This window comes from Neophocaena asiaeorientalis, unplaced genomic scaffold, assembly GCF_003031525.2.
Source record: "Neophocaena asiaeorientalis asiaeorientalis breed wild unplaced genomic scaffold, Neophocaena_asiaeorientalis_V1.1 scaffold357, whole genome shotgun sequence".
NCBI classification, from domain to species: Eukaryota; Metazoa; Chordata; class Mammalia; order Artiodactyla; family Phocoenidae; genus Neophocaena; species Neophocaena asiaeorientalis.
Genome location: NW_020173270.1, coordinates 4,435,514 through 4,463,439, shown reverse-complemented (window position 1 = coordinate 4,463,439; position 27,926 = coordinate 4,435,514). Strand labels below are relative to the sequence as shown.

At 59.0% G+C, this 27,926-nt stretch overlaps 1 protein-coding gene across 4 annotated transcripts in view; it reads right to left on the bottom strand.

Moving 5' to 3' along the window:
- Positions 1-27,920, bottom strand: part of DPP9 (dipeptidyl peptidase 9) — a 41,301-nt gene extending 13,381 nt beyond the window's left edge. For 3 of the 4 annotated variants that reach the window (XM_024745771.1, XM_024745772.1, XM_024745773.1), the window contains exons 1-14: positions 27,911-27,920; positions 26,870-26,922; positions 24,217-24,304; positions 20,293-20,546; positions 14,395-14,507; positions 13,042-13,215; positions 12,790-12,958; positions 11,927-12,040; positions 8,530-8,658; positions 7,319-7,380; positions 5,639-5,739; positions 4,799-4,976; positions 4,407-4,569; positions 948-1,027 (exon numbers count right to left, since the gene is read on the bottom strand). In XM_024745771.1, the coding sequence (XP_024601539.1) occupies positions 948-1,027; positions 4,407-4,569; positions 4,799-4,976; positions 5,639-5,739; positions 7,319-7,380; positions 8,530-8,658; positions 11,927-12,040; positions 12,790-12,958; positions 13,042-13,215; positions 14,395-14,507; positions 20,293-20,546; positions 24,217-24,272 (1,593 nt within the window). In that variant the 5' untranslated portion in view covers positions 24,273-24,304; positions 26,870-26,922; positions 27,911-27,920. The other variant, XM_024745774.1, reaches the window with a different exon arrangement.
- Between the last annotated feature and the right edge of the window lie 6 nt (positions 27,921-27,926).

Sequence of the window (27,926 nt, the reverse complement as noted above, 5' to 3'; positions counted from 1 at the left end):
CCTGGCCCCCTTCTCTTGGCAGCCCTGGGCAGCACACGGGCAGCCCACCTTTCAACTTTAAAAGGGTTGGCCACATCTCCTCCTGGTTATTTGTATGGTTTAGCTTTTTCCATCTAAGTCTTTGGTCCAGGAGGCCTTTATGCTGGTGTGAGGTAGGGATCCAGGAGGTCTGATTAAGGGGTCTCTTTGGAAAATCTGGAATTCTGTAGACCTGGACCCCGGTGAAGATACTCTGGTCACATTTTTTTTTTTCTTTTTTTTTGCGGTACACGGGCTTCTCACTGCTGTGGCCTCTCCTGCTGCGGAGCACAGGCTCCGGACGCGCAGGCTCAGCGGCCATGGCTCACGGCCCAGCCACTCCGCGGCATGTGGGATCTTCCCAGACAGGGGCACGAACCCGTGTCCCCTGCATCGGCAGGTGGACTCTCAACCACTGCGCCACCAGGGAAGCCCTGGTCACATTTTTATGATGGAGCATCTGGGGTGGGGAGTGAAAGATGCACCTCTCAGCCCTGCAGCTGCATCTTTTGTTCCCAAACCTCCCGGGGCAGGCATGGGGGTGGGCCCCCGTTGGAAGCTGCAGGACAGTTCTACGGTGGGCACCTCCAGTGTCCCACAGACTCACTGACTGCTGTCCTGGGGACAGGTGGCTTCATGGAGTGGATGGAGGCTAAGTGAATGCTCCAGGTGGCACTGAGAATGGGCTGGGCCTCACCCACTAGGATCCAACAAAGGATGCTCAGGACAGCCTGATTCCTGGACCCAGGGTCTCCAGCTGGTGGGAAGCACAGCCCCCGTGGCCCTCAGTGTGCAGAGCAGGAGGGAGGGGCCGGGTGGGGGGGCGGAGAGAGAAGCCACAGGCCCGGGGGGTCTGGAGTGGGCGGGAGCGCGTGTGCATTGTGTCTGTGCACATATGTGTGTACAAGCATGCATGGAGACTTGGGTACCTTGGAGCCGTGCCTTGCCAAAACCTCCCATTCGCCGCTGGTCAGTGTGATCTCCTCCTTGATGGGGCATTTAAATTCATCTGGAAGAAAGGAAAAGAGGTGAAGGGAGCCCGGGAAGCTATGATGGGGACTCAAAGCACACAACGAGTTCCACGGAGCCCAGGCAGCCAGGTGATGGGCAGGTACACCGGCTGGGCCCCAGGGATGGTACAAGGACCTGCCACACCACGGCCCAGGGAGCGAGGTGCAAGGTTCCCACCATGTGGATGGGGCACCAGCATTTCCCCAGAAAAAACAGGGATCTGCATTTTTATCAAAAGCACCCAATTTTCAGGACTTCCCTGGTGGTCCAGTGGTAAAGACTCCGCACTTCCCCTGCAGGGGGTGCGGGTTCAATGGCTGGCTGGGGAACTAAGATCCCATAGGCCACACAGCCAAAAAAAAAAAAAAAGCACCCAATTTTAGAATCCTGCAGGTCAAACCGCCACCTTCCATGCCTGGACCTGTGACTGCTTAGGCCCCGTAACCAGATCTTGATTAAACTCTGGGGCTGAGCAAAGGCTCAGTGGAGTTACAGGAGGCTTTTTGGTGGGTAGGCCTCGCTTTTGAATTTTTACCAGGTAAATAACAATACGGAATGTGTCTTGCCACATGTTAGAAATTATTAAGACAGTTTATGAGCACTGGCTAAAATGGTTCTCTTTCCTTTTCTTTTTCTTTTTTTAATATTTATTTATTTATTGGCCGCACTGGGTCTTCGCTGCTGCGCGCGGGCTTTCTCTATTGCGGCGAGCGGGGGCTGCTCTTCGGGGCGGTGCGCGGGCTTCTCATTGTGGCGGCTTCTCTTTGCTGCGGAGCATGCGCTGTAGGTGCGCAGGCTCAGTAGTTGTGGCGCACGGACTTAGCTGCTCCGTGGCACGTGGGAACTTCCCAGACCAGGGCTCGAACCCATGTCCCCTGCATTGGCAGGCAGATCCTTAACCACTGTGCCACCAGGGAAGTCCCTAAAATTGTTTTCTATCCTCTTGGATCTGAAGCAAACTACTGACCACGTCACCTAGGGAGGGACAGATGTCCCCGCACAGATCCACAGGGCTGCACAGTCAGGAACTTCCAGTGCAGAGACCTGGGCCGAGTGACTTGTCACAAGAAGACCTGGGAGGGAGGGCTGTTCCTCTGCCCCTCACTCACCAGGGGCTGGATGCGCCACTTCCTGCCCACTCACGCCTTTGCTGACACCCACTCTGCTGGGCCCAGGCAGGGAGCCCAGTCGCACAGGCCTCCTCTGGGGCCGGCCCTGCCGACACGCCTGCTTCCAGTCCACAGTCGCTGTGCCCTCAATTCTCCTGCTGCCCCCAGGAGGCCCCCAGGAGGCCTGGGCGATGGCTCAACCTGCTGGTCCACCTGCCTTGCTCCCACTCGCTCTGACTGCCCTCAGTCGTCTTCTGGGCTCAAGCCCACGCTGCTCACGGCCCAGAGGGTCCCGCCGACCATGCCAGGCTCCTCCCTCCTCCCTTCCCGGCCCCTCGCTGGGGAGCCACCTGTGTCACCTGGACACACTCCTCCTGACCGGGTCCCCCAGCCTCCTGACCGCCCTCCCACTCGGCCGGGACGCCCTTAAGGAACCCACTCCTTTGGCCTCGCCTTCTGGCCCGTTCAGTCGCCTGCAGCAGGCGGAAGCCTCGAGGCAGGGTGGTGGGGAGGATGCAGTCAGGGCGCCAAAGGGCGGAGGGGAAACCAGCAGGGCCCACCTCAAAGGCAGGGGTCCCCCGGGGGCACCTGCCGTGAGCCCCACTCAACAACCACCAGGCAGAACGAGAGCTCTTGGCTGCCCATTTCAAGAGGGAGGATGAGGATTTCTCCAGTGAGATCTCCATAGGCGAGGGGGTTTCCAAACAGGAAAGCAAATGCTGACGAGCATCTCTGAGACGGCTCAGCTGGCCTGTGACAGCCACGCTCAACCCTGAAGGACAACAACGCCCAGACGGTGGTCACTCCTTGGTCCCCATCTCACCTGACACCCCGGCAGCTTGTGGCTTAGTCTGTTCCTGACCCTCGGGCTCCTGTGGCGCCTGAGGCCCCCCGGATACCCCCTCCCTTGGGTGACCGTCTCCACACTGTGGCGGCCTCAGTCTCCTTAGCGGGCATGGCCTCGAAGCCCTGTGGCTCATCCAGGACAGTCCCACCCCCAGGGGACACTGGGTGGTGTCTGGGTTCATCTGTGGTTGTCACGACGGGGGTGCTCCTGGCATCGAGCGGGTGGCGGCAGGGATGCTGCTCCACACCCCACAGGGCCCGGACACCCCCCAGAGTGACCCGGCCCTGATGTCCGCAGTGCCGGGGAGACCCTGCTCCAAGCTCTGAGAGCCCTGGCTTGGCACTCAGACCACACCCTACTTACCCAGGCTCCGCCCTTGGTGCCCCAGCCTGTCCCCAGGCTGAGATGCCATCCGTGTGTGAGGACACCCACGTTCCCACTGTGGATCCACCCTGGTCCCCGGAACCTGCACGGAGCTTCAACTGGAACATGTCCAAAACCCAACTCAACAGTTCTCTCCTAAACTGTCCCCTCGGAGTCTTTCCGCCTCAGACTGGAACTCCAAAACCCTTTCAGACGGCCACGCCGTCCCTCTCTCTCTCTCTCTCTCTCAGACCCCCGTGCAATCCACCGTGTCAGCTCAGCAGTCAAGTACATCCAGAACCGGGCCCACCTGGATCTAGAGCAGAGTCAGCTCAGCCCCACTGCCTGACCCCAACTTTGTCACCTCCCCCCTCCCTCAGGCTCTGCTCCATGAACAGCCACAAGAATCATTCTAAACCGGCCGAAGGTCAATGGTAAAAGTCCTAGTCCTCCCCGCGGCCCACGAGGCCCTGTGCCACCGGCCCCGTCCCCTCCCTGCCCTGCCTTCCTCCCTGTCTCCCCCTCGCTCACTCTGCTCCAGCCACAAGGGCCTCCTGGCTGTCCCTCCAACACTGCTGCAGGGCCTTTGCACGGGCTGACCCTCGGCCTGGAGCACCGTGCTGTGGCTGCTTCTGCCTCCACCCGGTCTCTGCTCTGTGGCACGTTATCCACTGCTGTGCCCCTGGCCTCCCGGCCTCTCACTGTATTTGGATGATGCCTGCCTCCTCCACCAGAGCAGAGGGCTTTGCTTTTCTCTTCCTACAGTGATACCCGCCCCGCCCCCCCACCCCGCACCTAGGGCGGGGCAGCTTTTCCTATAAAGAGCCAGACAGCACAGACTTGGTGTGCAAAGGGCCTAGCATGTAGTTGGCGCTCAATAAATACTGCCGCCTGAATAAGCCGGGAGCTGGCTGTGATAACCCTGCCAGACCAGGAATGGCACTGGGAAAGGCCAGCCTCTTAGTCATTGGCACCCACTCCCTCTGGGGCCGGACCAGGGAACAAACCACAGGCTTGAACCACAGGCGATGAGCAAGGTGTTAGTCAGGGTCGCTCACCTTCCCCGGGGCTGAAGGGCTGGGTCCAGTCGTAGCCACGGGGCTTCAAAACGGCGGTGACTTTGTACAAGTGGCAGAAGCCGGTCTTGCACTCGTTGGCGCGGATGAAGCAGAGTTCGTCCTCTCCCTCTGGTTGGGGGAAGGGATAGAAGATGTCGTGAACCTGTCCGGGCAGAGAGAGAGAGAGGATGTGTCAGAGGCGGGGGCTGGGGTGGTGGGGGGACACATCCCTTTGAGAAAGGGGAGGCTCCGACTGCCTGGCTAGAGGTCAGACCCCACCGACTCTCCCTCCGGAGCTGGCTTCTCCACATCGCCAGCCCCCGTCCAGCTGGGGAGCTGGGGGCGGGGACGCGGGACCCTGGCCCGGGCGGGGCACACACCCCTGCCCTTACGTTGATCCACACGTCGGTGACCTCCTCGTACACCACGTGCGGCTGGGCGCTCCTGGGCACGGCTCTGGCGAAGGCTGCCCGCTGCTCCTCGTTCTCGGCGGTGGGGATGAACAGGGCCGGGGGCAGGAGGACGAGCTGAAGCCGCTGCTGCGGCCGGTCTAGGAACATGGCCCAGGCACTGGGAGGCGAGGCAAGAGAGGACCGGCACCTCAGGGGCCAGCGGAGGCCAGCCAGGGCCCGATGGCCCCCTTTCCACACTTGTGTTTGATCAGAACGGCGCCTCCTTTGCCGACCTCACTGACACCCGAGCAGGTGACCCTGCGGCACGCAAAGGGTCCGTAACCGGCACGCCCGCTCAGGGGGAGACGGGGGTGCTGACAGAACCGTGCAATCCAGCTTGTTCTGAAAACACCTCACATCATTTGTAAACTTGGCAGACTTCTGCCAAATCCTCAGCCTTTATTTATCCTTTGTTTCATATTCTACTCTAAGTGGACAGTTTTTTTTCTTTTCCCCCCCGTCGTGCTGCATGGCCTGTGGGACCTTAGTTCCCTGACCAGGGATCGAACCCGCACTCCGTGCAGTGGAAGCACAGAGACCTCACCACTGCACCACCAGGGAAGCCCCCAAAATACTCTTCTTTGGATCTCCCCCTGCATCACCGAAAAACGGACAAGCCATTCTTGGCTTGTGGGCTGTATGGTAACGGGCAGCGGGCTGGATCTGGCCCCCGGGTGGTGGTTTGGGGCCCTGGTTTAGAGGTGTCTGCCCCAACTTGGGCAGAAGAGGTAGAAAATGACTGCGAAGGGACACCTTCTACCTAGTGAGGGAGACACTCACTATTTGCCGTCACGCGTCCAGCCGGCCCTGGCGATGTACTCCACCTTCGGGAAGAGTGTGCTGAAGGGTTGTACCAGCTCCTTCTCTTGCGTCGACACAATCTAAAGGCAAAGCAGACTCGGGTCACAGTCCGGCCTGCCCATATGCTGCCCAGGAGGAGACAGCCACTGTTGGGGGACACTGTGTCCCCCCCCGGCTCCACATGTTGGAGCCCTAACTCCTGGTACCTCAGAAGGGGGCCTTATTTGGAAACGGGGTGGTCGCAGATGTGACTAGTTCAGATGAGGTCGTACTGGGGTGGGGGGGCCCAACCTAACAGGACGGGTGTCCTTATAAAAAGGGACAGAGGCACCACTCAGGCAGAGAACATCTTGTGACGAGACACAGGGAGCAGGCGGCTGTCCCCAAGCCAAGGGGGGCTGCCTGGAACAGATCTTCCCTCAAGGCCTCAGAAGGAGTCAGCCCTGTCAACACCTTGATTTTGGACCTTTAGCCTCCAGAACCGGGAGATGATGAACTTCAGTGGCTTAAACCTCCCAGTGGTACTCTGCTGTGACAGCCTGTTGCCTGGAAACCAAGGGTTCTGGCCTGGGCTGTCACTGAAGAGCCGGGTGGCCTTGGGTAAGACACAGCCTCTGGCCGCTGCAGCTTCCTGGAGGTGACACGGGGCTGGCAGGGCATCTCCCCAGGAGGGGTGACAGGAGAGGCGGGCAGGGCCTCAGCACGGCCCACACCCAGGCTTGCCACCAACCCCCGCCTGCCCCACCTGCCTGTTCAGTGGGCAAAACCCACGCCCGCCTCGGGACCTTGCCCATCCGACGCGGCCAGGAACCATTGACGACAGCTGGTGGGGGCTCAGCAAAGCCACTTAGGACAGATCCCTATAGCATCTGCCGTAATGTTCCGGTCAAGAGTGCAGAAGGGGTTTGGTTAGGGCCTAATCATGCCCAAACCCAAAACCACCCCCCCAATCATGAAAATAGGTGTATTTAATCTCACGCCTCTTTTATGAAACATTACGTGAGAAGCCATTTTGGCAAAAATATGCAGGGGCTTCCCGGCTCGTCCGCCTGCTCCAACCTCTGCAGTGAGGGGCGTCGCCCTCTGACATCCCCACGTGGGGCTGGGCATCCCTACAGCCCTTCTCCCCTTAGCCTCCTCTGCCCTCCTGGCTGTGGGGTCCTAAGGAATGACTCCCTGGGCGATGAGGACCCTTGTCTGCGACGACGACCAGCTGACAGAGGGAAGGATGCAGAACAGATGGGGCCGGTGAAGTGATATGTGAGGAGCTGCTCAGAGGCTGGGGTGGGGCACCCCTGGCCTGAGGTCAGGGTGCTCCAGGCAACTGCTCCCCACCCCTCTGAGTTCCCTGTTCTGGAAGCTCTGCGAGCCACCGCCCTCGCGTGCCCGGGCATCCCCTCCCCATGCCTCGGGGCCATCTGGAGGCAGGTGGGGCTGGGCTCACCACTCCCCATCTCGGAGTCCAGGTTCAGAGTGACGGGCGGCAGGGCCCAGCCTGGAAGCCGGGGCTCCGGGCAGAACCTCTTCAGGTTCAGTTGGCCAAGAGAAGCACCTGCCATGCAATGGGGGCGAGCAGCCTCCGGACCCGTCTCCCAGCGCACACCCCGGCCCTCCTCTCCTCATCCAGAAGCTTCTCCCGGGCGCCCAGACCCCTCTTACCTTGCCCTGACTGTCGGTCTGAAACTCAGCCAGTTTCAAGGCGATCTTGGGATTCTTGCTGCCTGCAGAAACGAAAGCGAGGTGGATCTGGCAGGTGTCGCCAAGAGGGCTCAGAGCAGGTGTTGGGGGCGGTGGCTGGGGTGGGGGGTGATCCTCACAGGCAGTGACATGGCCGGCGTGGGGGAAGGGGAGGAAGGCGCCAGGTGGCCAAAGGTCTCTCTGTAGGTGCGTCACCCTCTCTGGCCCAGGCACAAAGTCCCCCAGGCAGGACTGTCTGACTTTGGGCCTGGACCTTAGTCCCGACAGTGACGTGGCAACGTCTCTGCTGTTTAAGAACATAGGTCAGGCCTGGGCTGGTGGGAGGGCTGTGAGGGGGACACAAACACGAGGAAGAGGCCTCTCTGCCTCTGGAGAGCTTGAATGCTGGCTACAAAGACAGCACACGCCCGTAACAAAAGCACCAATGATGCAGAAAGGTGGCCCGCGTCCCAGTGACACAGCCAGTCTTCAGCTGTCGGGAGGCAGGTGGCCTATAGGCTGGGGTGACCGAGACATGCCCTCCAGGGTGGGATTTGGTTCAGGCCCGTTATTCCTACGACGGATCTCAACTCTGGCCCCCGTGGCTCTAGCACTCCAGCACGTAATGTCTCGGTGCCTCTGTTTCCTCGTCTCTCCAACATGGGAAGGGAAGGACCGACTTCCCCATTCACACCAGGGACTGGAAGTTTCCGTAGGAAGGCTCTGCCCAGCACGGCCCACAGTTAGCAAGAACTGATCTTAGTTCTCCGACCAGAGATCGAACCCGTGCCCCCTGCAGTGGAAGCGTGGAGTCTTAACCACTGGACCGCTAGGGAAGTCCTGCTAAGTATTTTTAAATGATTCGAGCCACGTTTAAGAATTGGTAGATTTCTGGGACTTCCATGTATTTCTGGGCAAACCCTGTATTCTCACAAGGCAGTGAGTGTCTGATGCACCCCCGGAGGGGGCCCACACCTCCCACTGCCTCCCCAGGGCTCCTACTGTCTCCTGGGCCCCGAGGCAGGACACCAGTCACCACTGACGGTGGCACTGGCCTGGCTGTTGTTCCCAAGTGCAGCCTGCTTCTCCGGGTCCATCCCTGTCTGGGTCTTGCGGGCCCATCCTGGTTGGTGCCTCACCGTGTTCTATGAGGCTTCAGAGCCGAGCCGCCCTCATGTGTCCTGGGCCCTCACCTGTCCTGGGGTACCGGTAGGAGTCCGTCTTCCTCTCCTCTAGCGCGGGAGAGGGCACGTGAATGATCTCCACCTCGGACTCGTCCACTTCCTCGTACAGGATCCGCAGCGTCTTGCAGCCTTCTGAACCTGGGAGGGGGCAGGGCAGCTGCTGAGGGTGCCGGGTGTCCCCTCTGCCGCCCCGCACCCCCCAGCCAACACGGGGACTCTGCTCTACCATGGCAGGGCCCAGACAAGAATGGTCCCTGGGGCCAGAAACCCAGCTCTGCCGTGTACTAGGCCTGAAGCCAGTCACATGTCCTCCTGGGGCCTCGATTTCCTTCCCTGTAAAGCCAGAGCAAGAACGGCGCTCTTCCCAGCACGGGAAGGCAAGGGAGATGGCCACGTGGGGACTTACGGGCTGAACCACACGCCCACCCAATTCCTACATTCAAGTCTCAACCCCTGGACCTCAGATCGGGACTGTATTTGGAGATCGGGGTCTTTAAAGAGGTGATTCGGTTAAAATGCAGCCCTGAGGGTGGCCCTGAGACAGTATGACTGCTGTTGCTATAGAAAGAGGTTAGGACACAGACACGCAGAGGGGAGACCACGTGAGGACGGGGGGAGACGGCAGCCGTCTGTAAGCTGAGGAGAGAGGCCTTGGAAAAAGCCAAACCTGCCGATACCTCCATCTCAGACGTCCAGCCTCCAGGCTGTGACGTCTGAGCTGCCCCATCTGTGGGACGTGGTCACGGCCGCCCGAGCAGACTAACGCTTGGGGCAGGGCTCAAGAAGGGGTACAGTGAAAGCTGTCATGAGAAGTAAGTGAATCACCGGGAGCTGACAGCCTAGCAAGGGGCGTGAGCACTGGCAATGCCAACATCAAGGGGACGGAGCCCACGGCTGTCCCTTTCTCGGCTGCCGAGAAGGGTCCCCATCTGCTTCCTGTACCCTCGCCTGACTCACTAGGACGAACCAATGACATCCGCTGACCTCGGCCAAGCCCACCCTGCCTTCAGGTCTCCACACCTGCTCTATGGGGCGCTGGCAGCCACAGGGCTGAGGCAGTGGAAGTGCTGCAGCTCAGACTCAGTGATAAGGGCTCCGATGTCTGTCCACTGGGCATGGGTTGTTCCGGGGCCCTGAGTTTCCTGGCCAGGAAAGACCCTCTTGGGTTGCTACGGTCATGTAGCTCCACGGGTGCATGCCATGAGTGGGGCTACAGCAAACGGGGTAAACGTCCCTTGGCCTCAGCATTCAGGGGCTCTATCTGAGGGGTTCTGAGCTGTTAAGAATAGTAGAGTGAGTATCTTGACGTCACTGAGACCAGTGGATGGCAACCAGGGGCCATTCTGTGTCCCCAGGGGCCATGTGGCACTGTCTGGGGACATTTGTGGCTGTCACAACTCAGGTGACAGGTGACACACTGAGTCACCACGGCCCCTCACAGAGAATGACCCAACCTCCGTGGCCACAGGGCCGAGGGGGAGAGACCTCACTTTATAGGCCGGAAGTCGAAGGGTGGATGGTCACCTGCTTCGGGCACGCAGAGTCACAAGCTGAGTGACCTGACCCGGGACCCTGACTCCTGACCTGGAGCCCTTTTCCCCAGAGACACAGACCACGGGCACACACAGCACTGCGGTGGTGAAAGACCCCGGCCCAGACGAAGGGGGAGCGTGTGCGGCGTCCTCCCCAGGAACGTGCTGATCCCCGCCCCGTCTCGGCAGCACCAGCAGCCCTTAGGCGCCTGACGCTGGCGAGTCATCCTTTACCTGGGCGCTGGCTAGCATGCTCGGCGCTGGTTTCTCTCCGCGGCACGGTTTTCATGCCTAGCTTCTACTCATGGAAGGACCATGATGTTTTCTTTTCAAATTGATTTAAGGAGAAGACACGCTGAAGTCAAGGCAGGGGCGACTAGCAGATGAAGCGGCACTCGGCTGAGGCGGTGGACGGCCAGTGCCTGGTCCCCAGCATCCTGGCTTGCGTGGCCACTCGCCCACGGACGCACACAGAGGCGCCAAGGCCAGGGAGGACTCTGTGCGCAGCGGAGGCCTGGCCCGCTCCTGCTCGTGCAGGAGAGGGTGTGATGGTACTCACGCACCCCGAGAAACGACTCTCCCCGCGCTCAGGAAACAGACTTTGGTCCACTGAACAGGGGAGATAAGACACCCTCGCCTCACGCACAGCACAGAAAAACAGATACAAAGTGGTCTGCTGATCTGGCTTCTTTCTAACTTGTTGGCAAAACCCGTCAAGATTTAAGATGCATGTAGCTTCAATTCATCTCTCTTACAGCTGGGAATTTTCTCTAAGGCAGGATTTTCGATACTTGGCGCTGCAGACATTAGGGCCGGGCCATTCTCTGCGGGGGGCCACCCTGGGGTGGGGTGTGGAGCAGCACCCCTGCCCCCACCCCCTCGATACTGGGAGCACCCCCAGTCGTGACAACCACAGATGTCCCCAGACACGGCCCAGTGTCCCCTGCGCGTGGGGGGCAGGACAGACCACCCTGGCTGAGGACCATTAACATACTCCTAGGAGGTCACGAGAATAAATGTAGGAAGATTTCGCTGCAGTATTGTTTACAACACCAAAGCAAAACCAAAACCGGAAACTGGCAACAGCCAAAGTGCCCATCAGTGTGGACTTCTTAACTAAACTGTGGTACATCCACGCCCCCAGGACATCCACAGTTAAAGGATTCTCTGGGTGCTGACTGCAATGGACCGAATGTCTGTGTCCCCACAGAATTCAAATGTTAGACCCTACCCCCCAGTGTGATGTATTGGGAGGTGATTAGGTCACGAGGGTGGAGCCCTCATGAAGGGGATCAGTGCCCCTATAAAAAGGAACCCCAGGGCTTCCCTGGTGGCGCAGTGGTTGAGAGTCCGCCTGCCGATGCAGGGGACACGGGTTCGTGCCCCGGTCCGGGAAGATCCCACATGCCACGGAGCGGCTGGGCCCGTGAGCCATGGCCGCTGAGCCTGTGCGTCCGAAGCCTGTGCTCCGCAACGGGAGAGGCCACAGCAGTGAGAGGCCCGCATACCACAAAAAAAAAAAAAAAAAAAAAAAAGGAACCCCAGAGAGCTCCCTGACCCTTCACCATGTGAGGACAGGCTGATATGACAGCATCCATGAACAAGGAAGAGGCCCTCACCAGACACCGAATCTGCCTTGGACTTGGACTCCCAGCCCTTGCAACAGTGAGAAATAAATGCCGGCTGTTTATAAGCCGCCCTGGCTGTGGTAGTGTCACAGCAGCCTCAAAGGACTGAGACACGGATATTGATGGGAAGGTTGCTGAGGTTTATCTTAAATGAAAAGAGCAAAGAGCAGACCAGCATGTACATTGTGCTTCTGCTAACAGAAGAAGTGTTTGCAGAAGTGTTTCTAAAAATGGAAAGGCGCTTACCCTCCCAGGAGGCTGTGGGACACCACCAGTAGCCAGTGAAGCGGTCAAATTCTTCCTGGATGACGAAGGTGGCTACACCCGCAGATCTGGGGTCGTCAAGGACACTGGACAAGCCTGGATGGGGAGGGGGCCGGGCGAGAGATGAGGAGTCTGGTTTAGAGCAGGGCTTCTCCCCTGGCACGGCTGACATCAGGGCCGGACCGTTCTCTGTGGGGGCATCCTGGGTGCTGTGGGGTGTGCAGCAGTCTCCCTGGCCGCACCCACTCGATGCCAGGAGCATCCTCACCTCGCTGTGACAGCTGAAAATGTCTCAGCACATGGCCAGTACCCCAGTCGCCCCTGGCTGAGAAGCTCAGGTTTAGTGAGAGGGCACCAGAGCCTTGGGGCAGGACAGGAGGCAGGGATCAGGGTCAGAGGCCACAACCCATGCAGTCCCGCAGATATATCTGCACAGGATTGATGTCACTGTCGGCAAGCAGGGGCCTGAGGGGAAGGCCGGGTCTGGTGAGTTCTGGGCTGGAAGCATGGCATGGGGACAGGAGAGCGGAGGCAGGAGGGGCTGAGGGGAGCAGAGGCGCACAAGTGTCCGGCATGGAGGCCAGGTCCCAGTGGCCGGGGCGATTCACGCGGAGGAAGACCCTGAGCCAGGCAGCTGGACTCTTTGTGGGGCCAGAGGGGGAGCCATGGGAGTGGGGCCGTGGGATCACGGTCTGGGAAGGCGCCTGGTGGTCCGGCGGGGAGCACAGTGACAGGGGTGGGAGTCTTTCTAGAAGCTGGACTGGTGGCTGTGATGACAGACCACACCAGGGGTGCCGGTTCCCGTCTGCCCCGCCCTCCTCCCGGCGCCCTCCACCCGGCCTCACCCTTGTGGCAGAAGGTCAGCCGCTGCTCCTCGCCCGTCTCGATGTTGGCCACCCACAGGTCGCTGTTGTTGATGAAGGAGAAGAAGGCGGGGTCAGCGGGGCAGATCTTGGGGTCCATCCGGGGTCCGGAACACTGGGTCTTGATTTCCAGGGGCTTCATGGGGGACACCTGGGGACACACAGAGACCCAGCTCAGGGGGTCAGGAGGCCGCCACCTGCCCCGCCTCCCCCCCACCAGAGAGCGGGGCTCACCATGAAGCCGTTCTTGCCGCCGTCCCGGCAGTGAAAGAGACTGTTGCTGGCCTGGAAGAGGAAGAGGCCGCTCTCGCCGTGGAAGTCGTAGGAGGTGATGCCGAAGACGCCCAGGCGCTTCCGCTCCCGCAGGAGTTCCTCTTCCCGGGAGTAGACCCCATGGTGCGGCGTGGCCTGGGGACACATTGGGCGGGGCCGGGGGTGGGGCGGAACACCGGCATCAGCAGCTGGAGGCTCCAGCACCCTGGCCACAGAGTGGCACAGACGGGCAGGGCTGCGGGGCTCACCTGTAGTTGCAACCTCCTCACCCCCCACCAAATCGCTCTAGGACACACGAGGCCCTCCTCCGCCCCCAGGGCCACCCTACACCCTACAGACCCCCGCCCTCCCTCCCTGGTCACAGCCTCTTCCTGCGAGAGCATTCGAGCTGAAGCCACCCACCACCAGCCGTTCATGCTCTTGGCATGGGTAGGCGTGGGGCAGATTCCACGCCTGACCACGGGCAGGGCGGGCAGGTAAACTATGGTGGACACCATGCAGCTGCCCCAAGAAGAATTCTGAAGATGATGTGGAAATTCAGAGGAACGTTAAAGGGAAGAAATACATTTTTATTTTTATAATTTATTAAATTTTTTTTTTTTTTTTTTTTTTGGGCTGTGCTGCGTGGCATGCATGGTCTTAGTCCTCCGACCAGGGATCGAACCTGCGCCCCCTGCAGCAGAAGCGCGGAGTCCTAACCACTGGACCGCCAGGGAATTCCCAGAAATGCATTTTTAAAGAGCAGAATCCAAAGCACAATGAGCCCCACGCTGCGAGGAAAGCCATGTGAATAGGAGTTGGTCAGCCCGGGACAGGGGACAGGCAAGAGAGAGGGGCTGCACGGGTTCCCTTCCCTGCGTACTGTCATATTTTATTTTTGATCAAAAATAAATCAACATACACCAGCGCACAAAGCACTCTTGCCGCTCACCGGCTGTCTGCCCCTCTGGAAGCGAGGTGCCTTTGGGCGACATCCATTATTAGCTAAATTTCTATAAAAGGGTCTCGGCCCAAGTTACTCGCATGTCGTTGGTGAGGCATTTAAGAGGAAGACGTGCTTCTGACGGGAGCTGTCACCGCAAGCTACACGCTGGGGCTCGGGTGTGCACCAAAGGGAGGGGGCGGGCGTGGCACAGGTGTACAGGGCCAGGCGCTCCTCTCTGAGGGGCTGCCGTTAAGCGGGGGATGGGCTGGGACCCCCTCAGGAGGGGTGGGGTGTGTGCAGGGCCCAAGGAAGCTGAGTGAGGCCGAAGAAGGGGCTGCCGTGCGCCCACCTGCCTTGCCCACCAGGAGGGCCCAACTCCCATGGCTCACCTGAAAGTGATCCAGCATCTGCTTCCAGGACAGGAGCAGCAGCGCTTCCTTCCGGACCTTCCTGGGGATCTCGGAGTAGAGGAGGGAGTTCTCTCGGCTGCCATAGGGCATCCCTTGGGAGGAAGAGAGGAAAACCAGAATGGGCGCCCTTGCCAGGGTCGGGGCGAGGGACTCGGGCGGGACCGGCCTCGGGCCCTGACTCCCCATGGCTGGGCCCGGCTGCTTCCTCCTGCTTCTACAGCACCCTGACGGCACACCCCTCCCCAGAGAGGCCACGGACCCTGGGTTACACCCGCCAGCAGGAGCAGCAGGCAATTCCACCTGAGATGTTAGTGCCGAATATCTTAGCCTCAGTTACTGAAGAAACAGCGCACAATGGGGCTTCCCTGGTGGCCCAGTGGGTAAGACTCCATGCTGCCAATGCAGGGGGCCCGGGCTGGATCCCTGCTTGGGGAACTAGATCCCATATGCATGCCACTACTAAGAAGTCCGCATGCCGCAACTAAGACCTGGCGCAGCCAAAATAAATATGTGAATAAATAAAAAGAAACAGCACACACGAGGATGAAAAACGGGGGGGGGTTGGTCAGTGATTCCCAACTCTCCACAGGTTGGGCTCTGGTCCAGGAATTAATCAAGGATCAGAGAACGGGCAAAGCTCCAGAAGGACTGGGAAATGTGTATCCAATCCAGCCTCTCCCATTTGGTGCTGCGGACACCGGGACTGGTCATCCTCTGGGGGGCCGTCCCAGGCACTGGGGGGTGTGGAGCAGCCTCCCTGGCCCCACCCACTGGATGCCAAGAGCACCCCCAGTGTGACAACCACAGATGTCCCCAGACACTGCTGAGCATCATCCCCTGGGGCAGGAGCACCCCGACTGAGAACCACTGAGCTAATGTAACCTTAGCTGTAAAATACAGTAGCTGCCTGGTGAGACCTCTGTGTGAACTAAGTGAGTTAAGAGGTAAAAAGCACTCAGCACAAACAGCGGCAAATAAAACAAGGACGTGTCTTCTAAGCAGGTTTCTTTCGGCCACGCCACACCCTGTGTGGGATCCTAGTTTCCCGACCAGGGATCAAACCCATGTCCCCTGCAGTGGAAGCACGAAGTCCTAACCACTGTCCAGAAGTGCCTCTGCCTCAATGGATGACGGTACCATGGCTATTAACAAAGTTAATGGCGGGAGCAGAATGGTTCTCGGGAAGCTTCGGGTTCCCCACTCTCTGGGCAACAAGGTGAGGGACTGGGGCAGAGCCCCCCGGCAGCAGGCGGGATGCTCTGCGGTGGCCCAGGAATGTGCTGTGGCCAACAGCGGGTCACAGAAAGCAGGCGTCCCGCTTTGACCCCTCTCAATCCCAAACTTCTCCAGGAGGAAGGCTCGGTTTGGTGCTGGCCTCTCTTCCTCGTAGGCGCTCTCACTTCTTTTTTTTTTTTTTTTTTTTGCTGTACGCAGGCCTTTCACTGTTGTTGCTTCTCCTGTTGCGGAGCACAGGCTCCGGACACGCAGGCTCAGCGGCCACGGCTCACGGGCCCAGCCGCTTCGCGGCATGTGGGATCCTCCCGGACCGGGGCACGAACCCACGTCCCCTGCATCGGCAGGCGGACTCTCAACCACTGCGCCACCAGGGGAGCCCCAGTGCTCTCACTTCTAAGAGTGGGAGAAGAGGCGGGCCGCCCCCCAAGCTTGGCACCTCCAGAGCTAGATAGAGCTTCATAAATAATACCTATTCCACCACAGTAACTCTTATGGGTAGCTTCTCAATATGGCAAGTGACTCACGTCTTCCACTCATGACAAACTTTCCTCATGAAGTATAGTTAGTAAAAAAAAGAGTGAAAACGCAAAGCTACAAGTGGGAAGCATTCACAATTCGACTTCTAAGGACTCTCTAAGCTGCCACAGCCGGAATCATTCCCAGCTAGAGGCACGGATGTGACGCCGCCCGTCTGAGTTGCCGACGCGGCCATCTTCCGAAGTTCACAAGACAAGTTGGGACGAGAATCATGCAGTGCATGATTCCATTTCTTTCTTTTTTTTTTTTTTGGCCACACGGCTTGTGGGATCTTAGTTCCCAGACCAGGGATGGAACCGCACCCCCTGCAGTGGAAGCACGGAGTCTTAACCACTGGACCACCAGGGAAGTCCCTGTGATTCCATTTCTGTGAAACGTCCAGAACAGGCAAATCCAGAGACAGGAAGCAAGTCAGTGGGTCGCTATGGGCTGGGGGAGGGGGATAGGGAGTGACTGCTAATGGGCACAGGGTTGCTTTCTGGGGTGATGGAATGTTCTGGAATTTGACTGCGGATGGTTGCACAATACTGTGACTGTACCCAAAACCACCAAGCTCTCCACCTTTAAGAGAGGGAATTTTATGGGCTGTGAATTACATCTCAATTTAAAAAAAAGCAAACACCACGCAGCGCAGCGTGGTGGCTGGGAGGGCCAGCGTGGAAAGCAGGGAGGGAGCAGGTGGCCACTCTCGGCCGAGCGCTGTGGGCTCTGGGCAGCCCCTGTCCGCAGGCTCTCTGGGAGCCGGAGCCTTCCAAACAGGAAATCAACGGTGCAGCCTTGCCAAGGACATCAGAGCTGCCTCCCCCCGCCAACAATTCATAAGCAGTGACACGGAACAGCCCATCCCGGCACATTCCCTGGAGGAGCTGCCCTCGGCAGGCACCTGTGCCGGTGTGCTCGGCAAGGGTCTGGGACGGCTGACCACGGCCGCTGACTTCTGCTGTCACGGTCCCCCCGTGCCTCCTCTTACCAGCTCTACTCCATCTCTGGGGACAGCACTCCACCCCAAAGCCCACCAGCACGGCAGGTAGCCCAGGCCTGGGCAAACACCGCGTGGCCTGGATGAGGGGTCACGTGGAGCGTGTGACCCTGGACCTGGACACAGGACACGAGGGACCCCCTAAGGGACCCCCAGTGCTGTCTGGGGCCCCGTGCCCTCCTCCACCGAATGCAGGACACTCGTTTGCAGGGGGGAGGAGCCGACCTGCTAGGAGCAGTTGAGCCCTGGAACCATCTTCTGGGGACATGCCCAAGCAGCAGGCACGTTCCCTTTTCTGTTCCATCCCACGTGCACTGGCCTCCCAATGAGCCTTCCCAGAGGACGGTGACTGGCAAGCCGCCCAGGAGGCAGGGGTCCCAGGGGAGCAGGGGGCGGGCTGGGCATCGCCCCTAGAGGTCCTTTCTGTTCTGGCTGCCAGCATTCCCCCGGCACCAGGCTAGTGCAGACAGGTTATAAATACATGGGGGTTCTGGGGAGACCTGCCCCAGGAACTTGGACATGGAGTGAGGTCAAGGGTACCCCAAGGGTGTTGAGTGATGCAGACTGGATCAGCTCAAGGGTGAGCAACGTCACCCCAAGAGAAGTAGGATGGCTTTGGGCTGTTCTAGGCACTTTTTGGAGCCGTAGTGGGTCCACAGTCCTTGTCTGGAGCTGCCCCCTACAAGAGTGGGCTCTCAGCACCTGCTATAGATGGCAGGGACCGCCCGCCCCAGGCCAAGGATGACTGGATGAGTGGATGTCTGAGCCAATCATACTCGCTGTCCCAGAAATTCAGAGAAAGCTGGTCCATTTCTGCTGGTGGCTGGAACCAGACGTGCAATCCCGGGAGTGTGGCAGTGGAAGGTAGGTGGGCAGTGAGGGTGGATCCACGGAGAGAAACATACGAGGGCAGATGCCTGGACTCCATATGGTTGGGCTTCTCAATGCTGGTCATGAGGCTGGGGGGTTCCCTGACACACCCGTGTCCTTACTATGAGGGGCCCTTGGTGGCTCAAAGTAGCTCGGAGCATTTCTGTCCCTTTCGGCAGCTCTGTGGTTGGCTTAACAACGGCTACGCTCGTGTCCTAATCCCTGGAAACTGTGTTACCTTCCTGGTAGAAGGGCCTTTGCAGACGGGATAACGTTAAAGACCTCTAGCTGGGAAGATTAGTCTGGATTATCTCAGTGGGCCCTAAATGTAATCTCATGCCTTATCAGAGGGAGACAGAGAGATTACAGACACACAGGAGAGGAGGAGGCGATGAGACCACAGACGCAAAGACTGCAGTGTCGCAGCCACAAGCCAAGGAATGCCGGTGGCCGCCAGAAGCCTCAAGAGGCAAAGAACGGATTCTCCCCTAGAGCCTCCGGAAGAAGACTGGCCCTGCGGACACCTTGACTGGCCCAGAGAAACTGATTTCAGACTTCTGGCTTCCGGAACTGAGAGAGAATACGTTTCTGTTGTTTTAAACCACTGAGTTGGTGGGCATTTGTTTCAGTAGCAGCCCCAGGAAACTCATGTAAGTACCGTGACCAGGACGGCACCTTGAACTTGAGAGAGTGAGAGGCCCAACAGAGACTGCGTTGGGAGAAAGGGATTGGGGGGCCACAGAACCACAGGAAAAAAAAAGAGAGAGGCAACAGCTCACCACTGTCCCAGAGCCTTGGCCACTTTCGGTCCTAACAGCCAACTCTCCCTTGGGTAAATGAAACTTGAAGCATGCCCTAATCTCTCCTAGGCTAGAGTTGGCAAACATTTTTCTGCAAGGGGCCAGAGACAGTAAGTATTTTTGGCTTTGCGGACCATATGACCTCTGTTGCAATTATGCTCGAAAGCAGCCATAGACGGTCTGTAAACCAGTGGGCATGGCTGTGCACCGGCCAAACTAGATTTCTAAAAACAGACAGCCGTCGCTTGCCGACCCTTCTAGACCATTCCCCTCTCTGCCTCTGCTTGCCAAGCTGCCATCTGGTTTCCACATGGGCCTCTAGGAGGAGAGACGGCATGGACTCGTGGACTGTGGGAAAGGGAGAGCCGTCTGGCGTCCAGCTCAGTCATTCTCACGGTCCTCGGCATGGGGTCAGCCTCAGGCAGGGGATGACCTTCACTCATTCATTCACTCCATCACTCGCTTCCAATACTGACTGAGGGCTGACTGGGGGCAGGCTGAGGATACACAGAGAAAGCGCTGGCCTCAAATGTCCAGTGCTGAGGTTAAAAACCTGCTCTGGACCAACAATAACGTGTCAGGCTACTTACAAAGGGACATGCTTGGCACTGTTCCTTTCTGCCCTGGAAGACCTTTAAGCGAAATTCATTTGCTCAACGGATATTTGCTGTCCCCCTACCAGGAGCCAGGCCCTGGCCCAGCTGCTGAGGCCACAGGTGTACACGAGGCCTCATCTGTGCCCCGAAGGCCGGCAGGGAACACAAACACATAAATAATTGCCAATGACGTAGAAAGTGCTGCTCTCAAGGCACATACCAGGAGGCAGACGTGATTAGCCATTAACGTGCTTAGCCGCCAGGGATCTTGGGCAGGGAGAACAAACCCCAACTGTCAGCCCACGAGGCACACGGTTATGCCACCGTGGCACCTTTCCTTGAGCCTCAGGTTCCTTCTTAACGCGTTGCTAGCCGGCAGGCATCTACTTGAGTTACTTTCAACTCCCACTGAGGGGAAGTCAAGTTGTTCACTAGCCAGGCCCAGCCCAGCCCAGCCCAGGTGGCGGGGAAGTGACTCAGGGGGCGGGCCCCGCTGACCAGGGCTGGAAACAATCTCAGGGCCTCAGACCCACAGGCCAGGCCCGAACCATGGTGCTGCTGTAACACAGATGGAGCAGGACTGCCCTCTGCTCTGGTCACATACACATCTGAGCCCCGTGGGGGACCCTTGCCCCAGACTTTCACTGTAAACAGATGTCATCCATGGGTGGCATCACAACATGGGCAGCACTACGTCATTCATGGGACAGTTTGCCCAGGGCCAGGCCCTCTATTGGGACCTTCTAACTAATTGGACTGGCCAACATCTGGAGACTAGAGGACTTAGTAACGGCTGTCCCAGAAATGCTGCCCGGCTCGAGGGCAGCCGTGGGGGTCCGAGGGGAGCCCGGGGGCTTACCCAGGTAGTAGAGGCGGTGGGAGTGGGGGCCCGACTCGTCCGTCTTCTGCACAAACTGGAAGTCATGTGGAGCTTTGTTGACGATGAGGCCCGAGTTCTTGCGGCTGCCATGGATGATGCTCCGGAGCCCGTCCCACGAGTGCTTCTGCACCTGGAAGCGGGAGGCTGGGTCCTCCATCTCGACTGCGTCGCCCCGGTCGGATGTCGGCGCCCCAGTGGCCATCCTCTCCGCCCCCTCGGAATTCAGCGAGAAGCTACGAGGTGGGAGGGACGGGTGGGAAGACAATGAGAAGGTGGGGCGGGGAGCGGTACCTAGGTTCCACTTACAAGCTGCCTCCCATCAGACTCTCCAACTCCCCTGGCAGGGCCCCAGCCCCGTGCAACCTTCCCTGCCCCGCCTAAGTATTTCTCAAATCATTCCTCTTCTCTCCATCCACGAATCCTGAGATCCAGGCCACCATCACCTCTCAGCTGAATGACCGCAACCGTCTCTCAGCGTGACTGCACATGCACTGCAAATCTGATACCCTGACTTAGAACCCTTCCTTGTTTTTCCACACCCTCCAGGGTTAAAAACCAGCGCTCACCACGGCCTTCGACGGTTTCTGCCCTCTGACCTCTGCCAGGCCCTCACACCTCACCCACCTTCATTACTAGGCCTCGGGCAAACTGGCCTTCTCTCAGCTGCCCAAACAGGCCAGACTGCTTCCTGTCCCAGGGCCTTTGCATGTGCTATCCTTTCTGCCTGGAACACTTTTTTCCCTCTTTCTACTGGACTAAGTTCTAATCAGATCTCAGCTTAAGTATCTGTCGGGTCCTCAGATGAACATCTGTACCAAAACCTGTCTCTCCGTGCACCTTTCACCTGCCACCTGGTTGCCCTTCCCTCCGAGCATTCGTCACAGTGGCTGTTCACGGGTCCCCTTTCTGTCTCCCCGGCGTCTGTCCCGTTCACAGCAGCGTCTCAGCACCTCACACGGCCCCGGCACACAGGAGGCATTCCTCGGAGAGCCACAGAAATCATGGTCTCCCCTACAGCCCGCTGGGAGACACAGTCGCTCCCGCACCAAGAACTGAGCGTTAAGCAGTGGGTCTGCAAACCTCCTCACCGGTGCTGTCAGCTTGCTGGCCAGCGGGGGAACCTCTCGTGCCTCACCAGAGGTGCTCAGAGGCCCAGGCAGATATTCGCTGGACATCGGGGGAGCTCCACATGAGAGGATGGATGTGCAACCCTCCCCCAGAGGCCATCCCACTCTCTCCTCCCCCTCCAGGGGCAGCGGCTGCTGTGCAACGGCTCCCCCCTACCCCCACCCCCGCTGCTCAGCACACTTCTTGACTGAACAGGGCTGGCCAGACAAATATTTGTTTTAGGGAAATCTAAACATGGCCACGGTGACCCGGTTCTGGAAGAGCCAGGGTCGTCTAGCGAGGCCAGCCAATGTGAGTGGGCCGGGCTCGATTTCCTGCGAGGGCACCGAATGGCTGAAGGCCTCGCCAGACGCTGGGATTCCTCATCCTCTGGGATTAGCGGCTTTGCAGGCACAAGTCTGTGTTCCCTTGCAGGAGGGGACGGCTTTAGAGAAGTCATGGACAGAGCTGGTGCCCCCCCTTCCAGTGGGAGGCTTAAGACTCCCAGAAGGCTTTGCCCCTTGCCAATACGAGACCCTGAAGTGACCACCACAGGACAAAGGACCCCTGCCCGCTCTGAGAGGCAAGGGGAGAAAGAGACACGAGGCGGTTCCCATGGTTCCTGAGCACCCACTGCGGGCTGATTATCAGAGTGCCCTTTCCAACCGCGACCCCTGCTCAGTCCTCCCTGACCCAGCCGGGCTGGGGAAGAGCGGTGGCGGGGCACCAAGCTGGCGTGTCCTGTCCCCCAGACACTTCAGCTCCTCCCACGGCGGCTTTGAAGACACGGACCGCAGGCCATCAGAGACTTCGGGGCCCTCAGGTCAAATAAAGCAAACCCTGGAAGGACGGAAGCCTTGCCGAGGGGCACGCGTGGCCCGTCCCAGCCTGCCGCAGAGCTGCGGTTCACCTCGAGGGCGGCAGGGGCCACAGGCGGTGCTGGGCAGGGGCTGGGCCAGGACCGGCTGAGCGCTGCAGAGCCCACACAGCCCCAAGCGCTGCTGGCACCAAGCCCAGAAAACCAAGGCAGGGGATGTCCTCTAACCCGCCGAGCCCCCCCCACCGACTCGGCTGCCACAATTCAAGCCCCGCTCACGGCAAAAGAACAGACCGTGGCCTCCAGGGTTCCCACGGGGAACCCCAGAAGCGGAGAGGCTGGCGGAAGCACTCCCGGAATCTCATGACTTCTTTCCACAACAAAGAACGATGAAAATGATCTTGCCTCCGATCCGCGCAGAGAGCCCAGGAAGCAAAAACACGATCCAGGAGATGCGAAACGAGATGAAACATCGGGAGAAAGTTCTAGGAATCTTCTAGATGTGGCCAGGCAGCCTGAGCTCCCAGGCTAAGGCTTGCTGCTACACACCCCGGCCCTCCGCTCGCCCCTCTCCTTCCCAGACGCAGAGGGAGCCTCGGAGGGGGAACAGGTGAATGCAATGCAGCCTGTAGGAAGCAAGCCTGTGCCGGCCCCGTCTCATTCAGTGCCAGCTGGGGCTCGGCTTCTTGCCTCAAGAGTTTACACAGCTGGGGAAATCAAAGTGGATTCTAAGCCACTTAGGCCAGGTCCACCTACGCTCTCCTTCTGCCAATCGGTAGGACGCCTCACAGCCCACGATGCCGCCAGGGCACAGCTCGGGACCCGTTGGTGCGGTCACAGTCGAGGCCCGATGGCATTCTGTGATCTGTCTGAGCCAGTGCTTCACGGGCTGGGACCACCTGCCCACAGGGGCACCAGGTGGAGACCCAGGCGCGGCCAGTGATGAGGGAAGCAGATTCTCATAAGGCACGAGGGGAGGGGAGGGGCGGGGCCCGCCACACTCCGGAAATGCCTCAGAGTGGCCCTCAGGGAACTCGCGCATGCCTGCGGGTGCGGTTCCCTGGAAGCAGCAGGCCATCCTCTGCCCTATGAAGGCCATATGCCCTGGCACTGCCTGGGCCTTCAGCTTCTTCAAGTCAGTGTGCAGCCCAGCCCGTGCCCACGTGGTACCTAGTGCACATGAGAGACGAGACTCGGGGTCCCATCACTAACTGACACCCGAATGTACGCACACCACCCGTTTTCAGAGCCCACATCCGGGACACAAGTGACTGTGCTTAGCGTCAGCCCTGTCTTCCAGAACCATTTTCCGTTCCCTTCCTGCCTCCCCGATCCTTGCGCTCCCTAAAAGCAGATGAGCCTGAGGATCAGAAAACTGATGGTGAGAGAGGTCGGCTAGGGTGCGGAATTCCCGTGGCCCCTTCATCCCGTGCCGGGCCCCACACGTGGAACTTACAAGCACCTGGGCCTTGTGTGGATGATTACGTTTAATCCTCACTGCAACCCTGGTTAGTGAGTTCTGGGTTCGTCCTCATTTGGACTGGAAAGTAGGCTCAGAGGTCATGTGGCTTGCCCAAAGTCACCCACGAGGAAGGACAGGAGCCCCAGTTTGTTGGACCCCAAAACCCACATCCTGGCCATCTGGCCAGGGGTTCTCACCTGGGGCTGATCCCATTCCCAGGGGACACGGGGTGATGTCTGGGGACATCTGTGGTTATCGTGACGGGTGGGTGATGCTCCACACCCTACAATGCCAGTGCGGGCACTGAAGGACCCAGCCCCAGTGTCAAAAATGCCAAGGCTGAACAACCCCTCCCTAGCCCACGCTGCCGCCCACGCAGAACAGCCAGACGCGCACCCTGGGGAAATGCAGAAACGTCGGGGTGGCCAAGGTGCCTTCCCAGACCTAAGACTCTGCTGGAAGCTCGGGAACCTCTACCGCGTCCCCACCGACCAGGCTCCCACGGCATGCCCCTTACCTTCTCCAACGTCCTGTGTTTGTGTTGTCCAGCCGCACCTTCTTAACCTTCCGCATTAACCACTCGGCTGACCTCAGGGTGGGTGAGCCTGCGAGGGGGGCAGACCGAGGGGCTGCAGCTTGTGGGCCCCCTCCCCGCTCCCATTCCTCGAGGCCACCCTCCAGTCTGCGGGGAACACCCGAGGCCAAGGGCCTCCTCATGAGGCAGATGGTGCAGGCCCTGTCCTGAAATTCAAAGTTCGAACACCTGTCCGGGCGTTTGCCAGAAACCGGGTGGTTCTCCCAAGGTGAGAGTCCCTGAGATGAGAGTTTCAAACGATTCGGGGGCCACCACCCACGGCACTTGCTGGAAATCAAATAAACCCAAATTCCCCACAGTGGTTGCTCCCTGATGGCCTTCCTGACCCCACCTCCTTGACCATGATCTCCAGACACGCTGGCCTTAATCTCCCCTAAACACGCTGACTCAGTCCTACCTCAGGGCCTTTGCACTTACCATTCCCTCTGCCTAGAACACCCTTGCCCTGCTTTTTGTATGATGTGCTCCCTCTTATCCTTTGGGTCCCAGTATCACCTCTTCAGGGGTCTTTCCTGGCACGAAGTCCGAAGTTGCTACCTTGTTATCCCCATCTCAACACCTGGGCCTTTCTGCAAGCACTCATTCTAAAATGGTAGTTCTCAATGGGGGTGATTTTCCCCCTCTCCCCGCCCCCCTGTCCAGGGGACCCTTGGTGATGTCTGTAGACATTTTTGGCTGTTACCACTGACTGGGGGAGTGGTGCCACGGCACCCAGTGGGTGGGGCCAGGGATGCCGCTCATCACCCTACCGTGGCCATGATGGCCCACCCCAGAGAATGATCTGGTCCCCGTGTCCACAGCGCCCAGGGGGAGAAGCTCTGTATTCATTGTTTGGGGGAAAGAAATGGAGTTAGATCCTTAAGCTCACACTAGACACCAAAATAAATCCCCAATGGTTCAGATGGTATAAATCAGGGTGGCCCCCGGCGTCTGTGAGTCGCCTCCTGTCCCTCCCTCTTGGTTTGTGTGTTTAAATGTGTGCAGCATCCTAGGACCTCTGAGGGTCAGATGGTCATGGAACGCAGAGTCTCTTGGGGGGGGGGGTCAGTGAATCCCCTAAGCCAGGGGGTCTTGACGAGGGCTGGTGTTCCCAGGAGACGGTTTTGGTTGTCACGACTGGGAGGCATGCTGCTGACATCTGGTTGGTGGAGACCAGGGATGCTGCTAAGCCCCACATAACTAGCAGGATGCCCTTCCGCCACCAGAAAGAATAATCTGGCCCCAAATATCGCTAGTGCTGAGGCTGACAAGCCCTCTCTGGGTGGGTGAGCACCCCGCACCAGGATGTCAGCTCCATGGAGGCAGGCCCCCATCTGTCCTGTTCCTGCTGTGGCCCCGGCACACAGGAAGCCCTCAATATAGCAAACGTCTCAGCTTGAATGAACGAGTCCCTGTACTCACTTGAACGCTGAACAAAGTCAAAGGGACCCCTGGTTTGGTAGGGACCCCTGGTTTGGTGGGCACCCCACCCCCTTCTTGACGAAACAGGTGCCCTGATGGTTAAAGGAAAAGAAAGCAGCGCGGTCCCAGGACAGAGATCCGATGGAAGAAGTGAAGCAAAATGTCACCATAAAGAAGCACTGATTTCACCTCAGACCAGTGGTGAAAACTGTGGGCTCTGGTGTCAGAGAGGTTTGGGTTCAAATCCTGACTCTGCCACTACTGGGTTATGTGACCTTGGAGAAGCCGCCTAACCTCTCTGTGCTTCAATTTTCCCAGCTACAAAGTGGGACTGCAGGGCTTCCCTTGTGGCACAATGGTTAAGAATCCGCCTGTCAACGCAGGGGACACGGGTTCGAGTCCTGGTCCGGGAAGATCCCACATGCCGCAGAGCAACTAAGCCCGTGCGCCACAACTACTGAGCCTGCACTCTGGAGCCCGTGAGCCACAACTGCTGAGCCCGCATGCCTAGAGACCGTGCTCCTCAACAAGAAGCAGCCCCTGCTCGCCGCAACTAGAGAAAGCTCGCGTGCAGCAACAAAGAGCCAACTCAGCCAAAAATAAACAAATTAATAAATAAATTTATTTTTAAAAAAAGTGGGACTGCAGTGCCTATACCTAGGACTACTGTGAGGATTAAGTGAGATGGCACAGGTAAAGTAGCTGACATAGCAGAAACTACGGGCCAGCTAATATTGCCATCTAACCAAGTTACTTAAAATTACACCAAGGGGAGAATTGGACTCAAGTTCCTTTCAGAGCCAGAATCCACACCATTCACAGACTGAGCGCCAGGCACCATATAAGGTGTGTGTGTGGCGGGGGAGGGGGAGATGCAGCCACACATCCACCAAATCCAGCTGGAATTAATGCTCCCTCCTTCTTCTCCCCCAGTCCTTCCAGGGCTTCTGTCCGTGGACATCTAGCATACGATGCTAGATAGAAAGAAAAGTCTCCAGCAAGAGCACACGAAGCTGCAGCCCCTGGCCTGGGGCCTGGCTAACTGTCCCCAAGACCAGTGACCCCAGGGCTGCAGAAAACCACTTCCTGCTAAATTCTGTATCCAGGAGCAGGCAAATGAATCCCACAAGCACACACCCAGCCTTCCCGGCCACCCCAGCCCAGCACCACTGACCTTCTAAAGGGTCCAGAGAGCCTCCATTCCAGCTGCAGACGTGGGACACAGACCTTGACAGAGTAAATGTTTTATTAACGCTGTGATTTAATGGAGGGACCGGCTAACTACTCACTTTCGGGCCACTCGGGGAGTCCCTGATGGTTGGGCCTGATTTTCTGTACCCACTAGTTCCTAACGATGCCTCACAGCCCTGAAGCGCTGTATGAACCACACCAGGGAGGAAAGTCCTGCCACGGGGCCCAATTCGCCCAGGATCCAGCAAGGGACAACAGGGATTGGTGGCCACAGGGCACCCCTCCTGAGCTTTAGTCCCAGCTCCTGTAAAGGTTTGTTCTTGCCGCTGAGGCAAGTGACTTCCTCGCGGTGGGGGGGAGGGGGTCAGGGATGGGCTCAAAGGGAACGGGCTACTCCTGAAGGCTCAGCTGCCGCATGGATGGGGAAGTGTCAAGGCTGGTCGGAGCCTCTGTGTGAAAAAGGTGGGTGGCTGGACTGGCCTGGGAGTGAAGCTGAGGGAAGGGGCTGGACCTGTGGGGATGTGGGTGGCGGGGAAGCCGAGCGCTGGGGAGGGGTGAAGGGGTGGGGCAGGTCAAGGAAGTGGTCTCTGGTCTCATATAGATAGCGTGGGTTTGGATGGGGACGGGGAGAAGGTGGGGACCTCCAGAGCCGACAAGGAAGGGAAGGCGTTACTGGGTGAGGCCACCCCCGGAAGGGGTCAGAGCCAGGTGGTCTGGGTAGCAACGGGATGGGAGAGGAGGTCGGGACAGGCCGGGCGTTGGAAAGGCTGAGAGGTGGCCCTGCCGGCGGAGGGGACGGGCGGGGAAGGAGTGAGGAGAGGCCGGGGCGGAGGGGAAACGGAGGCGGGGACTGAAGCAACCGCGAGTCTGAGCAATGGCGGGGCCGGGGTGCGCGGAGGCCGGGACGGAGGGTACCGGGGAGGCCGGTCAGTGGAGGATCCAGAGTCGGGACTGAGGTGGGGCCGGTCAATGGCGGGTTCAGGGTCGCGGCCGAGGCTGGACGGGGCGCGCGGGCACTGCTCACCGGGGCTCGGGGCCGG